Below are 22,515 nucleotides of genomic sequence, written 5' to 3'. Positions count from 1 at the left end.
AGCATGTGCTTCTGTCTTTCCAGGATCAGGGACTTGTTTTGCCAAATATTAGCTTCTTGTGTCTGACTAGGCCATGGGCATAGCATCCACCTTCCCCAGAAGGGGGCCTATGCTTGGGGCAGTGGTAAACAGCTAAAGTCAGATAAATGGCCCTTACTGGAACACTGTCTCAGCAAGGGCCACGATTGCAGTGGCATGGATGTTCTCTACCAACAAATAATAAAATCCTTCAAAATCCTCCCCGACCCGACAGCCCCAAAAATAAAAAATGCAGCTCAGAATTCAAAATTGGATGTGCTGTCTGCATCTAAACACACATCATGTACAGTCCAGTGCAGTACCACTAGGCCAGCTGATTCCTTGACGTCTCAAAGGCCAGTTTGTTGTGGTAGCTTTGAGGTTGTTGCTTTTTAATTTGGTCATTTATTTATTGGCTTAGTATAAACTGGGCTTTATGAAAGGAATGGTCTGTTTGGTTGACAAGTATCCTGAACATTGCTGCTGGTTATCCAGTAAAGCTTGCACTGTGAGGGGTCCTGTATTGGGTGTTGCCCCTCATTGCACACCTTTGGCTTTTTCATCTCCATGTGGGGCTTGAGATGCCCCAGAATGCACTGAATTAGAGAGTTTCATTGAACTATGTTTCATCAAATTTAAAAGGATAGTTTCTCTGCTCTCTTTCTGTGGATATTCCTTTAATCTCCATGTTGAGCTTCAGCTGGGATTTAAGTCCTTGAAGCAGAAAACATCTGATAAATGAAAATGTAGTAGTTTTGGAAAGTCAGTATGAGTATTTGATCTCACCCAGCCATTGTGTAAGGACATTTCTCACTTGAAAACTGAACATTTTTTTTTTTTTGGCCTTATTTTCGGAAGCTGTGAATTCAATATGCTATTCTGTGCAAACATTTGTAATTAGCATCTGAATTTGATACAAGATCTTCCAGGAACAGCCAATCCACTCAATTTTTCTGTTAAAGGGACTATTCAATTTGCTAAACATAGTACTGAACTTAGGGCTTTTTTAAGCATCCTAATGGCTATTTTACATTGACTTCAGTTTATCTGCAGTAAGACTTTGATTGTGACATTTAAGCATAGTCAACACAAATGTGTTTTTGAAAAAACAATTAAATCTGTTTCTTTGAAAAACTTCTCAAAGGAATTTAACAGTCTCTAATAATTGTGTAATGTACAACCCATTGTGTGAACCCAGATCTTGACTTTGATTTGTAAAGTGTCTTCCTTTTTTTCTAATCTTGAATATTTTCCCACAAGTAATGGAATTTAAATCTTCCCCACAGAGAAACACATTCCAGGCTGTTTTAGCCTCTTCTGATTCCAGTTCCTATGCTGTTTTCCTTTATCCAGAAGATGGTTTGCAGTTCTACAGTGCACACTCCAAGAATGCTGAGGAAAAGATTCCTGCTACAGTTGGCTTTAGTCAAGCCGCTACAAACTACTACTTGTGGATAAAACCAGGATCCTACAATACAGTTGCTAATGATGAAGAGTCCATCAAAAACCTGCATGAGTATGCTTTTTAAATAAATAAATAAATAAATCCAAATCGCAGTTCTTGCTACTGTCTGACATGTTTTTATGCAGTCTGCAATGTGAGAAAATGTCATAGCTAATAAGCTTTCATTAGCCATTGTCTTAGAAATCATAAAATCTGATCGATGCTTTTTCAAAAGTGGGTGCTAATGTTGTCTTCAGTGGGAGCTATTGGGTGCCCAGCCCTTTTGAAAATTGGGGCACTTTCTGAGAAGCCTAACTTTAGGCATCCCTTTTTGAAAAGTCTTGGCCTCTGTTCATAGGTGTTGGAACTGCCTATGGGGGTGCTGCTGCTCCCCGGGGCTTGAAGTGGTTTTCATCAGATCCAGCGTTTACAGTTTGGTTGAATGGCTCTCAGCACCCGCACTGTACAATTTGTTCCAGCACCCCTGCCTCTGTTTTTGTGGGGAAGAGGGCAGAAAGGAAAGAGAGCAATTCAAAAAGTTCAGAGTGCTGCTATCAAGATGAATATGGGCCAAATTACACCACCTTTTCTTCCCAACCCTCCCTAACCTCCAGATATGTTCGAAAGAAGTTAGTTCTCAATGTAGATTAAACATGTTGGCAATACACCTCTACCCCCATATAACACAGTCCTCGGGAGCCAAAAAAATCTTACCACGTTATAGGTGAAACCGCATTATATTGAACTTGCTTTGGACTCGAGCATTTCCGTTATTAATAGTCACTTCCCGCCCCCTGATTGACCCCTCAGAACCCCTGACCCATCCAACCCCCACTCCTTGTCCCCTGATTACCCCCTCCAGAGACCCCCACGCCCGTAACCACCCCTCCCAAGACCCCACCCTCTATCTAAGCCCCCCTGCTCCTTGTCCCCTGACCGCCCCCTCCAGAGACCCCCCCATCCCTAATCATCCCCAGGACCCCACCCCCTACCCAACCCCCCTCCTCCCTGTCCCCTGAGTGCCCCGACCCCTATCCACACCTCTGCCCCCTGAAAGGCCCCCCGGGACTCCCACACCCTATCCAAAGCCCCCGTTTTCCGTCCCCTGACTGCCCCGCCCCCAGAACCTCTGAACCATCCAACCCCTCCTGTTTAATGACCACTCCCTGAGACCCTCTGCCCCATATCTAAACCCTCGGCCCTGGCCCGGCACCCTAAACACGCCTCTCAGAGCAGCGTGTTGGAGCCAAACACGCTGACATGCTGATCTGCCAGAGCGCGCAGCCCCACCCCCCAGAGCGCTGCTTTACTGCGTTATATCCGAATTCGCGTTATATCGGGGTAGAGGTGTACTATCCAAAATTTTAGCCATGTACGCTAAGCTGTATTTTGTATAGGTATGATAATTCATCCAATTTGTAGTTGTATTTATCAATGGAGTCTAGAATCAAATATGTAGTGTTTTTCATATAGAATTTCTATTTATTGTTAAGTTTCAGAGTAACAGCCGTGTTAGTCTGTATTCGCAAAAAGAAAAGGAGTACTTGTGGCACCTTAGTACTTGTGGCTCACACTGTAGCTCACGAAAGCTCATGCTCAAATAAATTGGTTAGTCTCTAAGGTGCCACAAGTCCTCCTTTTCTTTTATTTACTGTTAAGTTACCTGACCCCTTATTTAGTGTGGTTGTTCTCTCTTTCTAGGAGCAGCAATTCTGGAAGGAAAGGAATCTGGGTTTTTGAGATTGGTAGCTCATCTAGTAGTATTGTGCCTGCCAAAATCAGCAACAGTCCAGAATTTGGTGATGATGAACAGTATCAAGGGGTGACCTCAAAACCAGCTGTATTGCACCATGACTCAGTTGAAATAAGCCAGCAACAAGTACCATATGATGTTCCCAGCAGAAGAGGGGATCAACAACATATTACATATAGAATTCCTCAGTCAGCTTCGGAAGATGACTTACAACCACCACACAAAGCTATAACAACAGAGACACCTCCAAGAGAGTCCTCTTTCAATCAACAGCCAGAACTCTCAACTGGAAAAACGCCGCCTCAGTTTCAGGTCCACCAGTTCCCTCAGCAGTATCCTCAGGTTATAGATGTGGAAGATATTGAAGATATTGAGGATACTGGGATTGGTAAGGTCATTTGTACTGTTTTAGGTTATATTAGGGTTGGCACCTGAGTTTCCCCCTTCCACCTCATTCTCCCACCCCAGCACCCCAGTGTGGCTTCCATTTTGTCCTGAGACCAGTCTCCTCTATCCCCCTTATCCCCTTGTTTTCTGCTTCCCCCATCATGGGAGTATGTCGATGAAAGATCTGTATGGGCAGTGTGGGCTGCATGAAAAGTAGATTTATTTAAGGGGTGCTCTCTAAGCTGCTCGATATAGCCTATTTTCCCCCCAGAATGGCTTCCCACTGCATCCTCCATCCCAAATTGGCTCTTTCTTTTTGATTTGCCCTTAGACCTCTGAAATTCCAGACAGATCTGTTTAGTTTTGGCAATGTTAAGGGGACGTATGGAAAGTTTCAAGTCCAATTGTAATACTTGACCACAAACATGTATGGCCAGTTGTGCTTACCACAGACTTGTCCCTCAATGGGTCTGTTCTCAGTAGCTTGAAGGATCGAATGCTGTGGAGAGACTAATGTCTCTGTGGAATAAGTGTATTAATACTTCTGAAGGGCAATATAGTCTCAAAGGTATCTCTGTCTTAACAACATTTTTTATTCAAGTTGTTTTGGTTATTATGGTTGTTAAAGTAATGACCTGCATTTTAACTGTTGCAATATGTTGCTGCACTTAGTAAGGATTGTGTATGTATGATACAGTCTGTTTTCACAGAAGTATAACTTTATAAACTTTTTATAGAACACAGATGACTTGATAAAGTCAGAGAACCCTGAGCCACCACTACAAAAGGCTATGTACAATTTAGGGTTCCCTGGTTTTGTGTGTTTAAAAGCTCTGTACTAGCAATGCTACTTGTTGAGGCAATGAATATACCAAATGTGAAGCCAAGTGCGACACAGAATAATTATTTGAAATGACAGGGCTCAGAATGTTCCCTGACGTCAGACGTGAGGATTGTTATATCTGTGAGCTTGGAAGAGCACAGGTGTGGGTTTTGACAGTGGGTGAATGGGCTGTCCCTTCTGGGCTGTCCCTTTTGGTGTGGGCTGGAAACCAGAACCTTGAGAAACTTTCCCCATGTTTAGCTTAAGGACCAGATTGACATCTGGCATTAATTGGTGTACTTCCATTGACATAACTTAAGACAGTAGAGCTCGACTGATTTACTGCAGCTGAGGATCTGGCCCAGTACCTTTTACTAGAATATTTGGGCAAATTAGTTATGTATTGCAAGGCAAGCAAAAATCTATTGTAGTTGTTTGCCTTTCCCAAAAGCTGATCAAATGGGCACAATGAAATTCTGAAGCTAACTCAGGATTGTGTTGTGTTCTAGTTGGCCCTATTGTGAATCTTTATGGATGTTATGGTTATAATGTAATATGCAGAATACTAATTGGTTGGTATTTCTTCCTGCAGTGTTCCGTTACCATACAGATGTCCAACAGACCTGTGCTAACAACCGTCATCAGTGTTCCGTTCATGCTGTTTGCAGAGACTATCCAAACGGGTATTGTTGCAGTTGTATTGCTGGCTACAAAGGAAATGGCAGGCAATGTGTAGCAGAAGGTAATTTCATTTTTCAAAGCTAAATAGTTGTACTAACGTTTTGTATGAGACATTTAACTTGTAATACGGTTATATGGATACATAGGCAATTAATTTTTTAAAATCCTCTTTAGTATAGAATGGGATGAGGTTGCTGCATTTAAATGTTTTTGTAAGTACTAGTTGAAAATTATGAATTAAGTAAAACTCCTTAAACGATCTTGAAAAATCTTAATCTTGTGTATTTATTTGAAAGCCATACATAAACTAAGTTTAAATGGACACATAATAAAAAACGTATCCATGATGAAGATGAAAATGTAACTTAACATGGAGAAAGCATTGCTTTTTAGAACCTAGGGTCACAGTTGAAGTGCTTTCATACCACTGTCAATAGCACTGACTGCCTATTTGTTTTGCATAATGGTCTACTACTGACAAGAAAACCAAATTGTCCGCACAATTGCAGACACTGATTCTAAGAGGGCAAGTCTCTGCTTGGAAGGAGCTTCTTAAAACAGACTTTTGCTTACACAATTACCATTTTTGTCTGCAGTAGAGTTAGCAACTATGCTTTAGAGAATTATGTGAGGGAAGGACAGCTAGGGATCTTCAAAGGGTTTGTGCAATGCAAAGTCCTTTTTCTGCCTGACAGCTCTGCCACAGAGCTCCTCCGGGGAGACTACACTGGGGCCCATCGAGAACAAATACCATCCTCCTCCTCCAAAGAACATTCAGTGGGTGGGGTGGAGGAGGAAAAGGAAGGAAAACCCCTTAAAACAACTGAAAGGAAGCAAACACAGATCCTGGTTCAGAATGAAAGAGTAAGAAAGCTGACTTTGCGAGAGACTTTTTATTTTTTATTATTTTAATCTTGCTGGGCTTATGCATTGGGCCATATGCCTTCTGTCTAAATAGGACACTTTAATGGGCAGTTGTCTTGTCAATTTTTGGCCTCACTTCAGATTTTCGGAATGATTTGTTTCCTTAGACCATTAGTTGAGAGGAGATACATGGCATCAAGAAGTCTCGCTTCACTAATCTACAGTAAAGTGTTGTATCTTACTACAAGAAGTCGCACTGTGTTCCTTGGGAACATTCTTGAGACTTTATTAGACCAACCCAGATGAGGCTAACAGTACTGCGGTGAGGTTCTCTCTCTCATCCTGCTGGCTATCGAGTGTAGGCGCTCAGTAATGATGAGGCATTGCTCTTTTATAGGGTTATTGCAATGCGGACTGCTCTCTAGTGGAAGCCTTTTTGAAAAACATTCGCCCCACTAACGTGAATGCTGACCCTGAGTGCAAGACTGGTCCAAAATGGATGGAAGTGACGCTTCCTAATATTTATTGTTACCCTGCCTAATATTTATTGCTTGGAAAAGTACATTTTTCCATATAGTTATGGGGTGAAGAAAATATGTAAACGGATGTCTGGAACATACGTCTACTGGAATAAACAATTAACAACCTAATGCCCTCAGTGTCTAGTCTAGTTCTCTCCGCCCTTTCGATGTAAACAGGAAGCAGACGAACTGGGACGTGTTGGATATCTGTAAATTTCACATATAAGCAAATGGGAATACTGAAGTCTTTGGCAGCCCACTTCTTAAAATGTAATGAATATTCTTCAGGAAACTTAGCGATTTTAAGTACTGTGCATTTAGGAAACCAGGGATTTGTTTGTTTGTAGAGCTCTTATGACTATATCCTGGACAGCTTTGTTATCAAAGCTTTTATTCCAGAGTTGACACCTTAACACTTCATTTGTTAAAATGGGCTGTGGCAGCGGAGAGCACCCAGCTTCTGCGAGCCGGACACATCACAGCTCACACAGAGCTTCCACGCTACTCAGCAGCCTCCCCAGACGTTAGACATTGAGCACAGAGGCTAGAACAGCCTGTTGTATGTGACACCTTAGCCACTAGCGACCAGTGTTAGTATCTGAATTCTTAGTTTATGGGGCTTTGTGTGGAGAAAAATAATTGAAGGCTGCTTGGGCACCCTCAGTCCCAAAGCATAGGTTGAAGGCATTGGCGGGTAACTTTTTACCATTGCAGCCAAGGTGACACTTTGAATAATACACTGAATGGTTTAAAACTACTCCATTTTGCAATGGAGGTAAATATAAGAAATTACACAAGCTTTTCAGCTATGCTTGCTAGGACAGCTGAACATCTAAAGGAAAACTAGACCTTGGTTACTCTTTGAATTTCGAAGACCTGCAAAGTTCAGGGGGTAGCCCATCTCTAGAAAGAAACTTCTTTAAAAGGAATGCACAATCTGACTTTTACTACTGGAGTCAAAGTATGACTCCAGTTTCTCTGACTTTTTCAACTCCTATAGCAAATATCTAAGCTGCTTGATTTTGTTGGCTCTATATTTAAACATGCTCGTGTGAGATCCAAAAAGGAATTTCTTACGTATACACTTGTAATCCTTCTAGTGACTCAATCTGTACATGCATTTTGGCTGTTAAGTAACTGACTAAACGCTTTCCTTGCTTTCTGGTTTTTACAAAAGGCAAAAATTGCACTTAACTCAGTGTTAGTTACAAATTTAAACCAATCCAGAGCAAGGAAAATAAAAGATCTGAAACTAATGTAACTTGAACTTAATGCATGTACTTTATACATTAGAAAATACCACAGCACCCTAAATACTAATCCAGAATACTACCTCTGTGCAAAACTAGTGACGAATTGTATATGACAGAATTTTGAGGAAAGTTGAGGTATGAAAAATGTGGGACTATAATGTACTCAGTGTCACCTTAAATACAGCGAAGCCTGCCATGACCACAATAGGGACCATTCAAAAAATCTTGGTTGCTTAATGGAAGTAACTTCAAATAAAGGAGGAGCAAATTTGTACTCTGTAGCTCTGAAGATACTTTAGCGCAATGGTTTTCAAACTTTTTTTCTGGGGACTCAGTTGAAGAAAATTGTTGATGCCCGCGACCCAATGGTGCTGGGGATGAGGGGTTTGGGCTGTTGGGAGGGGCTCAGGGCTGGGGCAGAGGGTTGGGGTGCGGGCTGTGGGGTGGGGCTGGGAATGAGGGGTTCAGGGTTTGCGAGGGGGCTCTGGGTTGCAGGCTCTGGGGTGGGGCTGGGGATGAGGGGTTTGGGATGCAGGAGGGGTTCTGGGTTTGGGGGGGCTCAGGACTGGGGCAGGGGGTTGGGGTGTGGGAGGGAGTCAGGGCTCTGGGCTGGGGGTGCAGGCTCTGGGATGGGGCCGGGGATGAGGTGTTTGGGGTGCAGGAAGGGGTTCAGGGTTTGGAGGGTGCTCAGGGCAGGGGATTGGGGCGCGGGGTTGGGGCGTGGACTTACCTCCAGCGGCTCCTGGTCTGTGGCGCAGCTGGGGTGCAAAGGCAGGCTTACTGCCTGTCCTGGCACCGCGGCCAGCAGCAGGTCTGGCTCCTAGGCAGAGGCACGGGAGCGGCTCCACGCAGCTATTGCCCGCAAGCACCGCCTCCCCTCCAGCCAGTGGGAGTGCGGAGCCAGTGCACGGGGAGGGGGCGGGTCTGAAGAGCCCTGTGGCCCCCCTGCCTAGAAGCCTCACCCGTTGCTGGCTGCTTCTGGGTGCAGTGCGGTGTTGGAGCAGGTAGGCACTAGCCTGCCTTAGCTGGGCAGCAGCGCCGATGGGACTTTTAATGTCCCGGTCAGTGGTGCTGACCAGAGTCTCTAGGGTCCCTGGGTGCTGAGCAAGGCAACCCAGTGCCTTACATGCCGTGATCCCATACTTGGTTGCAAAGAAAAACACTGCTTTAGGGCAGACTCTGAAGGCAGGAATTTATATAATTAGGGGGTTTACTGTATGGCATTCAGATTTTACTGTATGGCATTCACTATTTGCAGATGCTACAACAGGGGTTCTCAAATTGCGGGTAGGGACCCCTCAGGGGGTCATGAGGTTATTACCTGGGGGGTCGCAAGCTGCCAGCTTCCAATCCAAACCCCGCTTTGCCTCCAGCATTTATAATGGTGCTAAATATATTAAAAAGTTCTTTTAATTTATAAGGGGGTCACACTCAGAGGCTTGCAATGTAAATGGGGTCACCAATACAGAAGTTTGAGAACCACTGTGCTTTCACAAAACAGCTTGTTTATTCAACTATCTATCCCTGGGAAAAATGAAAAAGGACAAGATCTAATTATTGTAACTCTGCCCACTCTCTCTTTTTCATAGCAATGAAACTGTAATTGCCTATGCAACTTTACACCTCATTTGTAGGTGGCTTGTATGTCTAACTCTGTGAGCATCTGTCTCTTGCCATGCATGTTGATACTAATTTTCTACTTTCTATTTGCACAAAATTAATACGCTGATTAGAAAACGTAGCTCTGAACAATGTGTTAATTCTGTTTTTACTTTGTGAAATTCTTTACCTTACATTGGTGTTTTTGATTTACCAGGTTCTCCTCAGCGAGTGAATGGGAAAGTGAAAGGGAAAATCTTTGTAGGAAGTAACCCAGTTCCAGTTGTATTTGAGAACACTGACCTCCATTCTTACGTTGTGATGAACCATGGGCGAGCATACACTGCTATCAGCACTATTCCAGAGGTGCTGGGGTATTCTCTGCTTCCTCTTGCTTCTGTTGGAGGTATCATAGGATGGATGTTTGCTGTGGAGCAGCAAGGATATAGAAATGGATTCAGTATTACAGGTAACTTTTTTTTTATTAGAACTTGTTTAAAAAACTGCTTTATACTTTTTTTGTGGCTTGAGGCAAGAGAACTGTTAAACTAGAATACTTTGAAGTAAATTATTAGAAAGATGCAGAAGCTCCCTGTTTCCTGACTAGTATTGGTTGGTTGGTGCTATATCAAACCTTCTGACCATTTCTTTTGCTGATATAATACAGATATCTGGAATTTTTACTTTGCACTAGGCACAAATGCCTAGTAGTCACCCAGAAACCCTGAGCACTGAGTCGAAGTGGATTAGCCAGTTCCCATTCAATGAACTGATGTTATCAGAAAGCAGGTGACCAAGTATTTTGGGAGGCCTGGGTATACAGCACCTCTGAAAATTGGTCTGTGTGTGTTAACAGAGTAAAATTTTCTGTTGCCCCCTTTTTTTTTTTTTTTTTTAGAGGTAAAAATGGATGGAATTTGAAATCAGCACTTGATACAGAGGCGTGAGCCAGGATCCTTTCTTTTTCTTACTTCACATTGTTGGAGTTTTCTCAGTGTCTCATGTGGTGGCTAGAACTTACTCTGAATTCACCAGCTTGTACAGATGCAGCAGCTTTTCAGTTGAGAACTCATACTATGTCTAGATGCAAATTCCTAGATAACTGAAAATCATGTCACTTAGCAAGACCAGGTGGATGAGGTCCAGGGCCCCATGGGTGTGGGGGCTGTGAGCCGGTTTCAAGGGATCCACCAAAACAAACCAGAGAGCAGGGCCAACATTAGACTCACTGGGGCCCAGGGTAAAAAGCTGAAGACCGAGCCCCGCCCCCCAGGGCAGAAGCCGAAGCCCGAGCAACTTAGCTTTGAGGGGGCCCCTTGTGGTGTGGGGCCCCGGGAAATTGCTTACTAGCTCCTAATGCCAGCCCTGGCTTTTAATCTACTGGATACGCAGAAAAACAGTTGTTGTGGTGCAGGTGGGCCGTGGAGTTTTCACAGCAGTCGGGGGGGAGGGGGGAAGCGGACTCAGAAAGAAAAAGGTTAAGAACCTCTGTTTTATTGAACCAGTTTCTGTTGGTGAGAGTGACAAGCTTTCGAACTTACACAGAGCTCTTCTACAGGTTTGGAAATTCCAGATTAAAAAGATATTACCTCACCCACCCCATCTCTCTAATATCCTGGGACCAACATCCTGGCTACAACACCACAATCACATCACTTGAAAGATCAATTTCCCTCGACTTGCATCTTTAATTTGTTCCTTCTTAATACAGCTGGCTATTTGGCAGTTGTGTAAATAGTCATAAAAATGTAAATGGCTCTTAATTCAATAAATCACAACTGTTGCAAAGTGTGGAGAATCTTTCAGCATAGGGAAACCTTTATATTACAGAACTAGCATAAAAAGATGCTCCTCCCCACTAAACGGTAAAGACTTAAATCTGTAGAGTCATTTTTAAATTATACTTGTACATAAATTTATAAAATTTAAAATGCTAATGAAACCAATGGGTCTTGTTGTACCCTGGTATGGCAACAAAGCTGGCCTTGAGACACTTGAAAGAAGCAGCTAACAAGCAACAAGGTAGAAAGGAAACACCCTCAAATTAAAGTTTGGTGTAAATGTTTTGGTGTCCTCAAAAATTCAGTATTTCCATTTGTTCCTTTGCAACAGCTGCTGCCTGCTGACATTGCCTAAAATGTGGTGAGATTTTTGTTTATGATACCACATGAAAAGAGTCCTGAGCTTTCTCCGACTGTACACTTTTGCTGATGTTTAATATTATCCTAGTCTATCAATGTGCTATGGGGAGGCTATCCTTCTAATGACAGGAGAATTAGAGCCAGAGGACCCGTTGGTGAGAGTGCTGAGCACCTGCAACTGAAATGTTTGGTTGTAGCCACTTCAAGTCTCTTGGTAGTTATCCCTAAATGGGGAAACCTGTTTTTTCCCCTCTGATTACTGTAAAATCATTTGGGGGCATATTTATTGCCTTGTATAGAGAAATATTTTAAATAAGGCACCAAACAAGGTGTATAACACAAAGGGTGGGATTTTCAAAACTCCCAAAGTCTTTTAGGAATACAAGTCCCCCTGAATTTCAGTACGAATTGTGCTTCTAAGTGAGTTTGGGATTTTTGAAAATCCCACCTGTAAACAAAAATACAACACAATGAGGTGAAAGCAGAATTCGAGCCTGAAAGGTGAACTTTTTACCTGCCAAGACTGGAGTGCAAGGATCTGTGTTTTCTCCTACAGCAGCAAAAAGACTTTCAACCCAGATTCTCTGCTGTGCTCAGCTTTTGCTTGACACAAAAAAGATGTGGGGTTATTGGGGAGCTAGTTACAGCACCCTGATTATCAGGGTATAGCTGTGCTGAGTCACCATGTAGGTTAGATATTTCAGTTGCTTATAGTCCCAAATAAACTATATGCTAGCTCTGTCCTGGCTAAGCCCTCTCCTTGTACCTCTGTGCTGGGCTGGCTATACAGCCACTGGTAGCTAAAAGGCCCCCATGCTGGGGGTATTCTCAGCTAGGTAGATTTGGCTGCTTTTGAGCACTTGCAAAGAAGAGGCCAGAATGCAATGAAAATCTGGCCCTATGAATACCTAAAACATATTAGGCTTTAGGTGCTAATGATATCACCAGGGGAAATGCTGCAGGGGAAATACAGAACCTTCAACTGCAGTTTTGGCAGGCAAGTGAGAGATTCACTGATTTTTGTTAAAATTCCTATACATTTCAGAAGTATTTTTGTAATTCAGTGCTACATATAACTAGAGATGGGCCTCAATTTCTGGATTGATTCAAATTCTCAGACCCATCTGTGAATATAATCTGATTTAGAGTTTATGCATTTTTTTAATTTGATGCTTTACAGTTCTGTGGTACAAATTTTGTCAGCCTCATCAGTATGTTAATTGAATATAGAATTTTTTCTTGTTTTTTTGTGTATTTATTTATTTATTTATTGACTTCCTGGAAGCTAGTTCAGGAATTTATAATGTACATTTCAATTTTTTTAAAATTTGGGACCAGAAATTTTCTGTCTGTTTTAAATCAGTGATCTCTTAATAGAGATATTTTCTCTAAAGAATAAAACCACTTTTTAACTATACCACACATGATAAGACTTACTGTTGTATATTTTGGCTCTGCCTCTTCTCTTGATCTGAAACCTTCTCTTCTGCCTTATTTACAGTTCAAAATGTTTAGTACATAAAAGTCTGGGTTCTTTTACTATACTCAGTGATAGTGTGTCAATGGAATTTCTAGAACAATAATTTTGCCCTTATATGGAAAAAAAACCGTGAACTATTAGAAGATCTTGCATAATAGCTTGGAGAAAATATTTGCTTTTTTTTGTTTGTGTTTTCTTTTTTTGTTTTGAAGGGTTGTGGACAACGGTTTGACTAGATGGATTCAAACTTAGTCATGGTTTGCCTAATCTTGATTTCTAGGTGGTGAGTTTACACGGCAAGCTGAAGTTACCTTCCTTGGCAGTAATGAGAAGTTGGTTATCAAGCAAAAATTCAGTGGAATCGATGAACATGGTCATCTTACAATCAGCACAGAAATGGAGGGCAAAGTACCCGAGATCCCATTTGGTGCATCAGTCCACATAGAACCATACAATGAGCTCTATCACTCTTCTAGTTCTGGTAAGAAGCAACATGAATTAATGGAGGTGATTATCAACCATATTCATCAGAAGAGAAAATAAGAATCTGAAAAAACATTGCCTGTTACATAGGTTCATATCTGTTTTCAGTGTAGAGTTTACTACCATATATTTGTTCTTTGGCTCTTTGGAACAACTCAGTGAGAATGTTTTAATAACCTTTATCTCTGAAAATTGCATGTTCTTGGTCTCTTATGTGAGGTTTTGAATTTTTTTTTAATTATGTGGTGTCAAAAAATGCTGGACTGACAACTCTAGAGACAGTGAAGGGGCCTTTCTTTTATCTACAAAAGTGATGCTGTGTAGACAGCAGCAGTGAAAATTTCCTGCATTGCTTACTAATGTTTCAGTTCTGATCTAGAGGGCTCAAGAAGAGAGGCTAATTTGGTTTTCCATCCTATTCTGTCCTTGGTCTGTTTTCTAAGCCCTGGTCTACAATGAGGGCGGGAGGGGGGTGGGAGATTGGTCTAACTTACGCAACTTCAGCTACGTGAATAATGTAGCTGAAGTCAATGTACTTAGACCTACTCACCGTGGTGTCTTCACTATGGTGAGTCGACTGCTGCCGCTCCCCTGTCGACTCCGCCTGCGCCTCTCGCGGTGGTAGAGTACAGGAGTCGACAGGAGAGCCCTCGGGGGTCGATTTATCGCATCTAGACTAGATGCGATAAATCGACCACTGCTAAATCGATCACTGCCCGCCGATTCAGCAGGTAGTGTAGACATACCCTAAGACTACCATTAACTGTACGTATTGCTGTGAGGCTTTTTGCAATGCTCCACTAGGAACTGGACTGAACTGTATGTATCAGTTCACATAGGTCAATTACCAGTTATGTGGTAGTAACAACTATCTGTCACTGTGACTTGGGCAGGATATGAATGAGCAACGTGGAAGCAAGAGGCTGTTTAGCCCATTTCCAGTTCCTTGTGCCACCCCATCTCCACGTCTCTCTTCCTTCAAGAAACTGCAGAAATATGTATCTGCTAAATTAGACCTCACATAATCATAAACGGCTGCTTATTTCACCAGCCTATTTACTTAGCTTGACACGCCTTGAAGAAGCTTATAGCATACTGGACTTGTCTGAATAATGGGCTGCCAGATAGCAGGTATTCACCTTTTTGGCCTAAATCCCGTGAGCAGATCCATGAAGGTGGTGCCCTGTATCCATTTAGAGCTCAACTGACTTCAGAGGGGGTTGGGCATTACAATTAATCCAGGCAGACCTTCTTGAAGGATCATGGCCTTGGTCTCTTTTTCACCATACAGAAAACTGCTATGGAACTTGCAGATTTGATAGTTCTTATATTTTATTCAGGATTTTGTCAGAAAATCGAGATAACATATTGAAATGAACAAAGAGCAAGTGTTTTTGGTATTAGTGGCTGCTGTTCTTTTTAGATTTTTTGAACATTCAGTGACTTGTTTTGGTGAACTTGCATAACAAGTTTCTTAAACTGAATTTGCCTTTTCTCCATGTCTTACCAACCATACAAATTTGCTAAATTATGTTTAGATAAATAGTTAGCACATTGTTTGAAACTCTGATACATGAAAGCAAAAGACAGGCCAAATCAAGTAAAATTTCTTCCTTTTGAATAGAGAAACATGGCAGTGCTTTCAGGGCTGGCTCTAAGTTTTTTGCCGCCCCAAGTGGAATGCAGCCGAAGCCAAAAAAAAAGGGCCGGAGTGCTGCCGAAGCCAAAAAAAAAAAGGAGGGGGGGGGGCTTGGTTTACTGGTGCCTAGAGCCGGCCGTGAGTGCTTTATAGCTGCTTGTCTGTAAAATTCTGTTTAATACTACCTTGCTTTGATCCATATCTGCAGATGGAAATGGGCTTTGTACTCTCCCTTTCCTCTCTTACTCATGTGGTATTTATTGTATTTCAGTGATCACATCATCTTCTACCAGGGAGTACACAGTGACAGAACCAGAACGAGATGGGATTTCTCCCTCCTACACTGTAGCCTACCAGTGGCGACAGACCATCTCATTTGACGAATGCATTCACGATGACTCACATCACGCTATTTCTGCCACACAGCAACTATCAGTAGACAGTGTCTTTGTCCTGTATAATAGGGACGAACAAATTCTGCGATATGCTATGAGCAACTCAATTGGCCCAGTCAGTGGTACGTATATGATAATTCTTCAATTCCTCTTTTGGGGCTTGGATTGTGGGAGATAAACTCCTTTATATTTGACTTTGCATTAGCTGGATGTTAATGAAATAGATTATATATCTGCGTTACTTACCTGGAATTAAAAATGCCTATTGACCTTTCTTAAAAAAGGTCCAAAATACTTCTTGTAAATTGAGCACCTAACTCCTATTGAATTTAAGTGGGATTTGAGTGCCTAACTCCTAGGCTACTTTGAAAATACCAGTATGAATCTTTTCCTTACTAATACATTCATGGAGAATTTTCATTTACCTCATGTACTTTTATCTTTTAAATGAATAACAGTTCTGTCGTCAATGAATCCCTTTTTATACTGTATGGGAGCAGAAACCCACTGCGTCAAAAAACAACCCAGTACTAGAATGAATCATGTGCCATTAAACAGAAGCTAGTTTCTAAGAGCCATCTTTCAGCCAGTCATAGCATTTCATTTCTGGATGATGTGCAATAGCCAATTATACAAAATGTTTTATTTGAGTCAAATGATAAACTTGTTTGTGTGTGTTGGGTTTTGTTTTATTAATTTTGTTTTTGTTTCAATCTGACACTTATTTTAAGGGATATTTGTGCAAAGGTTGATAAGTCTGGGCAACCTTAATGACAAGTTAGTGAAATTCTTTTTTGCAGGAATTAAATTAGGTATGAATGAAGGAACAATTTAAAAATACAAACCAAGTGAGTATAGAAAGGAGTATGTCAGTTTTTGACAGCAAGGATACAGGTAGAAATAAGGCATCCCTAGCTACTGAAAAAAAGCATCCCAACCCAAACAAAACAATCTTATTTAGCGACTCAAGAGACTGGAAGGTAACTATACACGTGATTTGACTTAACCTTGCTTTTTAATTGTGTATATAATTTGCTGTGGGCTTTTCTGTGTAAAAGTGTCATCTGTATTGTTTTTATAATTTACCCATGTTCCTTTGTAAAAGTTCTTGGGAAGACCTTGTGCTGTCATATTTGAGGTAAAAGGCATGACTGATAGTTGACCTGCATCTCAACTGTAGGAACCCCTCTCCCTGATGAGTCCAACTGGCACAAAACTGGCCCCCACACATACTGCAGGTGTAAGCAATCTCTCCTCAGTCTCTGCCTCAGTCCTCATGCTGCTGCAGGGATGGATTCAGACTTTAAACTTCCCTTTAAATAAGGGCTGTAAGAGACTAATGTTTGTCAGATAGTCACATTTAACTTGGCCTCATTTTAGCATCTTCAGTGGTTAAATATAATCTCTTTGAACAGATGGTTCTGCTGATATCAGCCGAAATCCTTGCTACACTGGTACCCATGGTTGTGACACCAATGCAGTATGTCGTCCAGGAACAGGAAATCAGTTCTCCTGTGAATGCTCTGTAGGCTTCCGTGGAGATGGACGTGTTTGTTACGGTATGAGAAACATTTATGCATCAGAATAATGGCTTGTGTAGATTCTGCTTGTCATCGATGGAATATATTAACCCTCAGAACCAACCCTTTTGGCCTGGACTATTAAAACATGTCTTGAAAATCTTGCTATTGGAATATGGTTCTCTAAAGCTTTCTGAGGCAGAAATTCTTTCACTATGTGTTTTGTATAGTGCCTAGCACAAAGAACCCTAAGGTTAACTGGAGCTTGAGTCCTATCATAGTATAAACAAATAATATTAAATATTTAAATAAGTTTTTTTTGCTTTTTTTCTGAAAGAAAAGAAGACAGTGGAAGAAGACAGTTCAAAATAATTACACACATTCTTTCCTTGGTGAGCTTGTGTGTATATTAGAACTTCGTAATGACTGACAGAAATTTTGTAATATTTTTGCCTTTCAAAATCCCAAAAGTTTTTTTTTGCTCTGCTACCAAACCTACATACACAGCATATTCCTAAAAGGATTGCTGTTTTCTCTTCACAGACTACCTATAACAAATATTACTATGGCCTTGATCAAAGCAGTTAATATTGAAATCAATAGCAGTCTTTCCACTATCTTCAAAAGACAATAAAGTCCAATCTTTAGGTTATTTTTTGTACCAGGCTCAGTTAGTAATGGATTCCAATTTGAAGATTTGTGTGAAGACCAAGTGAAATTTTACAATTTAAAGCACAGTTTTCCCAGTCCACAGAGTCTGGCCATACTCTGTTTATAATATGGTTGGGCCACAATTGAGGTAATTAATCGTTGTTAAATTCATTTGTTTTGCTTGTCTAGTCTGAATCGGTATTCCTCTTGGTTTACTGGATCCCCTTATGCCATCTCAGCTGTTGCTGACTGGAAAAACTTGGACCAATAGCCAATGCTGTAAAAGCTTTTCTAGATTAAAAGTGCTGCTCTGTATATATGTTAATACTCCACAGGGTTGCTTTGCTTTTTTCAGATTTTATTGTGAAGCAACCTCAATTTAGCTGCTTATAAAAGAGGAAGCAGTTTTAATGAACTGTTTAAAACCTCAAAAAGAAAAGGAGTACTTTTTAGAGACTAACAAATTTATTTGAGCGTAAGCTTTCGTGAGCTACAGCTCACTTCATCAGATGCATTCAGTGGAAAATACAGTGGGGAGATTTATATACACAGAGAACATGAAACAATGGGTGTTACCATACACACTGTAAGGAGAGTGATCAGGTAAGGTGAGCTATTACCAGCAGGAGAGCAGGGGGGAAAAAACCTTTTGTAGTGCTAATCAAGGTGGGCCATTTCCAGCAGTTGACAAGAACGTCTGACAGGTTTCAGAATAGCAGCCGTCTTAGTCTGTATCCGCAAAAAGAAAAGGAGTACATCACTTCATCGGATGCATTGTATCCAGACTCCAACGAGAGACTGCTGAACTGGAATTAATTTGCAAACTGGATACAATTAACTTAGGCTTGAATAAAGACTGGGAGTGGATGGGTCATTACACAAAGTACCCCCCCGCCCCCCACTGTTCCTCAGATGTCCTTCTGAACTGCTGGAAATGGCCCACCTTGATTAAGCTCAGTACCAATGTGGACACAAGAACAAATGGATATAAACTGGCCACCAGGAAATTTAGACTAGAAATTAGACGAAGGCTTCTAACCATCAGAGGAGTGAAGTTTTGGAATAGCCTTCCAAGGGAAGCAGTGGGGGCGAAAGATCTATCTGGCTTTAAGATTAAACTTGATAAGTTTATGGAGGAGATGGTATGATGGGATAACATGGTTTTGGTAATTAAATATTCATGGTAAATAAGCCCAATGGCTTGTGATGGGATATTAGATGGGGTGGGATCCGAGTTACCTGGGAAAGAATTTTCTGTATCTGGCTGGTGAATCTTGCCCATATGCTCAGGGTTTAGCTGATCGCCATATTTGGGGTCGGGAAGGAATTTTCCTCCAGGGCAGATTGGAAGAGGCCCTGGAGGTTTTTCGCCTTCCTCTGTAGCATGGGGCACAGGTCACTTGCTGGTGGATTCTCTGCTCCTTGAAGTCTTTAAACTACGATTTGAGGACTTCAATAGCACAGATATAGGTGTGAGGTTTTTTGCAGGAGTGGTGGGTGAAATTCTGTGACCTGCGTTGTGCAGGTCAGACTAGATGATCATAATGGTCCCTTCTGACCTAAATATCTATGAATCTATGAATCACTACAAAAGGTTCCCCCCGCCCCTGCTCTCCTGCTGGTAATAGCTCACCTTACCTGATCACTCTCAGGTAAGGTGCCACAAGTCCTCCTTTTCTTTTTGCGGATACAGACTAACACAGCTGCTACTCTGAAACCTGTTTAAAACCTAACGCCCCCCCAGCTGTGTCTCCACAAAGTCTTACTAAGAATCCTGGATGGGAGCACTGAACTCTTTGTACATGTAAAACGCTAGTTTATGGCTGTCTTGGGCTATGCAATGGATATAATTAGTAGTACATTATTTAGAAAAGGACAAAGCTGTGGTACCTCAAATACTGCTTGTGATAAGTGTAGATAAATATTTATTTTTAACGTACTATCCAAAATCTTTGCAACTGTCTTGATTTTTTTTTTTTTAAGCCCAAGGCAACCTCTGTAAACAAGAGATAAAGAAAATTATCTAGGAGAGGGAAAATTATCACAAAGGTCTTTGGGTTACCCTTGCTTTTTGGCTCTGATAACATTTTCACTTCCAGAGACTATTAAATGTATAATTATTATGTAATTTTAAAAGTGTACCTCTCCTCCTTTTAGTTAAAAATTGAATATAGCTGTTTCATTAGAGCTACCTACTACCATAGAACCTGTATTTTGTTAGAGCACTCTAAATAATTTTGTAGAATGGGTAAAGATTTGGAATCTAAATCCTCATTTCTAATAGCCAGTTGCGCTATCTTCGTATGTTTGGGAAAAATAGAAGCCATTGGAACCATCTTTTCAAGACTGGACTCTAAATAGAAGCAGTTCTGAAAAGAAGTCTGTTCTTCTCAGTTGTGTGGCATTCCTGTTGTCTAAAATCTCACATCTTAAGTATTTCACAGGACTCTGCAGTTTAATGTATGACTTACAGAGTAACAGCTATTTTATACTTGGTAGCTTCTCAGTGTAAAATATGTTATTAGTCTGACAAAGCTAAACTGTGATAATGTGCTGTTTTGTTTGACTTACTCTCATAATTTAAAGGAGTACTTGTGGCACCTTAGAGACTAACTAATTTATTTGAGCATAAGCTTTCGTGAGCTACAGCTCACTTCATCGGATGCTCACAAAAGCTTATGCTCAAATAAATTTGTTAGTCTCTATGGTGCCACAAATACTCCTTTTCTTTTTGTGAATACAGACTAACACGGCTGCTACTCTGAAATCTCTCATAATTTAGTCCCTCCTATGTATCCCAGGTCACATTAGAAATTCCATAGATGCCTACACTAGGGGTCCTCCTGGCTGGAGAGCTATAAAACATGATCATATAAAGCTTGGAATGCATGACTTACAGTTAAAGTTATGAATCAATATCACATCTGTACAGGTCCTCCACATGTTACATTTAGTTAAACTATAGTTGGTAGCTGCTATATGGCACAATTTAATAAAATATTAGTCCATTTTATTTTCTGAATGTGTGATCTCTGACAATTACATGCAATGAATTATTATGCATTAGTGTAGTTCTCCACAAGTAACAAGCCTCCAGCATAATCAGTGATGCTCATGCTGTACATAGCACATATATGAACAACAAAAGATATCATTTATTTTAAAATCTAACTTAAAGTTACAGCACCAATTGTTGGTTGAATCCATATTGTACAATAATGATACACTTTACTGCTATAGCTTTGTGCAATCATGTCATCTTAGGAAAGGAACCTTTATTGACCTGTGGAAAGTTCTTGAATGTCTCTTTGGAAATGTTAAAGAATAACAACACAACTGGTGTATGGATTGGTTTCTTAGATTAGTTTTATTAATCTATCTATCTATTTATTTATTTATTTATTGGTAGTTGCGTAATGCCCTTGTTTCCAGGATCCACATTGTTCACCCCTTTGTAATAACTAGAATCTTTGTTACACTCTCCAGATGTTGATGAGTGCTCAGAGCAACCGACAGTGTGTGGCAGCAATGCAGTCTGTAATAACCAGCCAGGAACTTTCCGATGTGAGTGTGTTGATGGCTATCAGTTTTCAGATGATGGACGGACTTGCGTGGGTGAGTTTAGTTCCAGATTTTCTTAAATCATTTACTAGCAGGTTTTGGGCAATGTGGACCATTACACAGAGCACAGATGTGGGAGTCAGGTTTCGTGGGTTCTGTTTCTGATTCTAGCTGTTACTTTGGGCAAGTCGCTTAAAGGTGACCTTCAAAGAATTTTTATAACATTAGGTGTGTGTCCTTTTTTCACAGTTTAAAGAGCCTTTTAGTACCCACTGCTTTTTCCTTGTGAAGATGCACTGTAATCAAGCCACCCCTCAAACATCTTTTTGATAAGCTAAACAGATTGAGCTCTCTAAGTCACTAGAAGGCATTTTCTCTAGCCCTTGAATAATGTTTGTCTCTTTCCTACAACCTTTCCAATTTTTAAATGTACTCTTTAAAATATGGACATCAGAATTGTACGCAGTATTCCAGTATCAGACTCACCAATGCTGTAAACAAAAATAAAGTCACCTTCCTATTCCCCTGTTTATACATCCAAGGATTGCATTAGACTTCAAAAAAGCAGACTTTAACAACTCTGAACTACTAGGTAAGGTCCCATGGAAAGAAAATCTAAGAGAAAAAGGAATTCAGGAGAGCAGGCAGTTTCTCAAGAAGACAATATTAAAGGCACAACCGCATACTATCCCAATGCAAAGAAAAAAGAATAGTAAGAGGCTATTATGGATGCATTAGGATCTCTTGAATGACCTGAAAGTCAAAGAGAATCCTACTAAAAAAATGGAAACATGGACAAATTATGAAGGAGGAGTACAAAAGAATAGCACAGGCATGTAGGCACAAAATCAAATCTGAAAGACTAAGGCACTAAACTAATTACACCTCGTAAGGGACATAAAAAGAGGCTTATAGAGCCTTGTACATCAGGAGCAATAGAAAGATGAAGGAAAATGTAGGTCCACTATGTAGCAGGAAAGGAGAGTGCATAACAAATTATATTAAGAAGGCTGAGGTGTTTAATGCTTAATTTGAGTTTAAAAAAAAATTGAGAACAGATACTTAAGATTAATATTAACAAGTGGGAAGGAACACAAGCCAGCATAGGAAAAGAACAGGTGAAATAAGAATTAATTAAGCTAGATGTGTTCAAATTATCAGGACCTGATGAAATTCTCCCTAGGGTACATAAGGAACTAGCTGAAGCAATCTCAGAACCATGAGTGATTTATCATCAAAGACTTATGGAGGATGGGTGAGGTCCCAGAGGACTGGAGAAGGACAAAAATAGAACCTGCATTT

At 40.9% G+C, this 22,515-nt stretch overlaps 1 protein-coding gene across 1 annotated transcript in view; it reads left to right on the top strand.

Moving 5' to 3' along the window:
- Positions 1-22,515, top strand: part of NID1 (nidogen 1) — an 88,019-nt gene that overhangs the window by 13,294 nt on the left and 52,210 nt on the right. Inside the window, exons 3-10 of the mRNA XM_073338168.1 lie at positions 1,305-1,534; positions 3,164-3,603; positions 5,018-5,167; positions 9,561-9,812; positions 13,245-13,445; positions 15,358-15,603; positions 16,897-17,040; positions 21,139-21,267. Of these exons, the coding sequence (XP_073194269.1) occupies positions 1,305-1,534; positions 3,164-3,603; positions 5,018-5,167; positions 9,561-9,812; positions 13,245-13,445; positions 15,358-15,603; positions 16,897-17,040; positions 21,139-21,267 (1,792 nt within the window). The remainder of the gene's footprint in view (positions 1-1,304; positions 1,535-3,163; positions 3,604-5,017; positions 5,168-9,560; positions 9,813-13,244; positions 13,446-15,357; positions 15,604-16,896; positions 17,041-21,138; positions 21,268-22,515) is intronic.

Source organism: Lepidochelys kempii, chromosome 3 (assembly GCF_965140265.1).
Source record: "Lepidochelys kempii isolate rLepKem1 chromosome 3, rLepKem1.hap2, whole genome shotgun sequence".
In the NCBI taxonomy this organism is placed as follows: Eukaryota; Metazoa; Chordata; order Testudines; family Cheloniidae; genus Lepidochelys; species Lepidochelys kempii.
The sequence above is the reverse complement of the archived record's forward strand: the minus strand, read 5'-3'. Positions and strand labels throughout refer to the sequence as shown.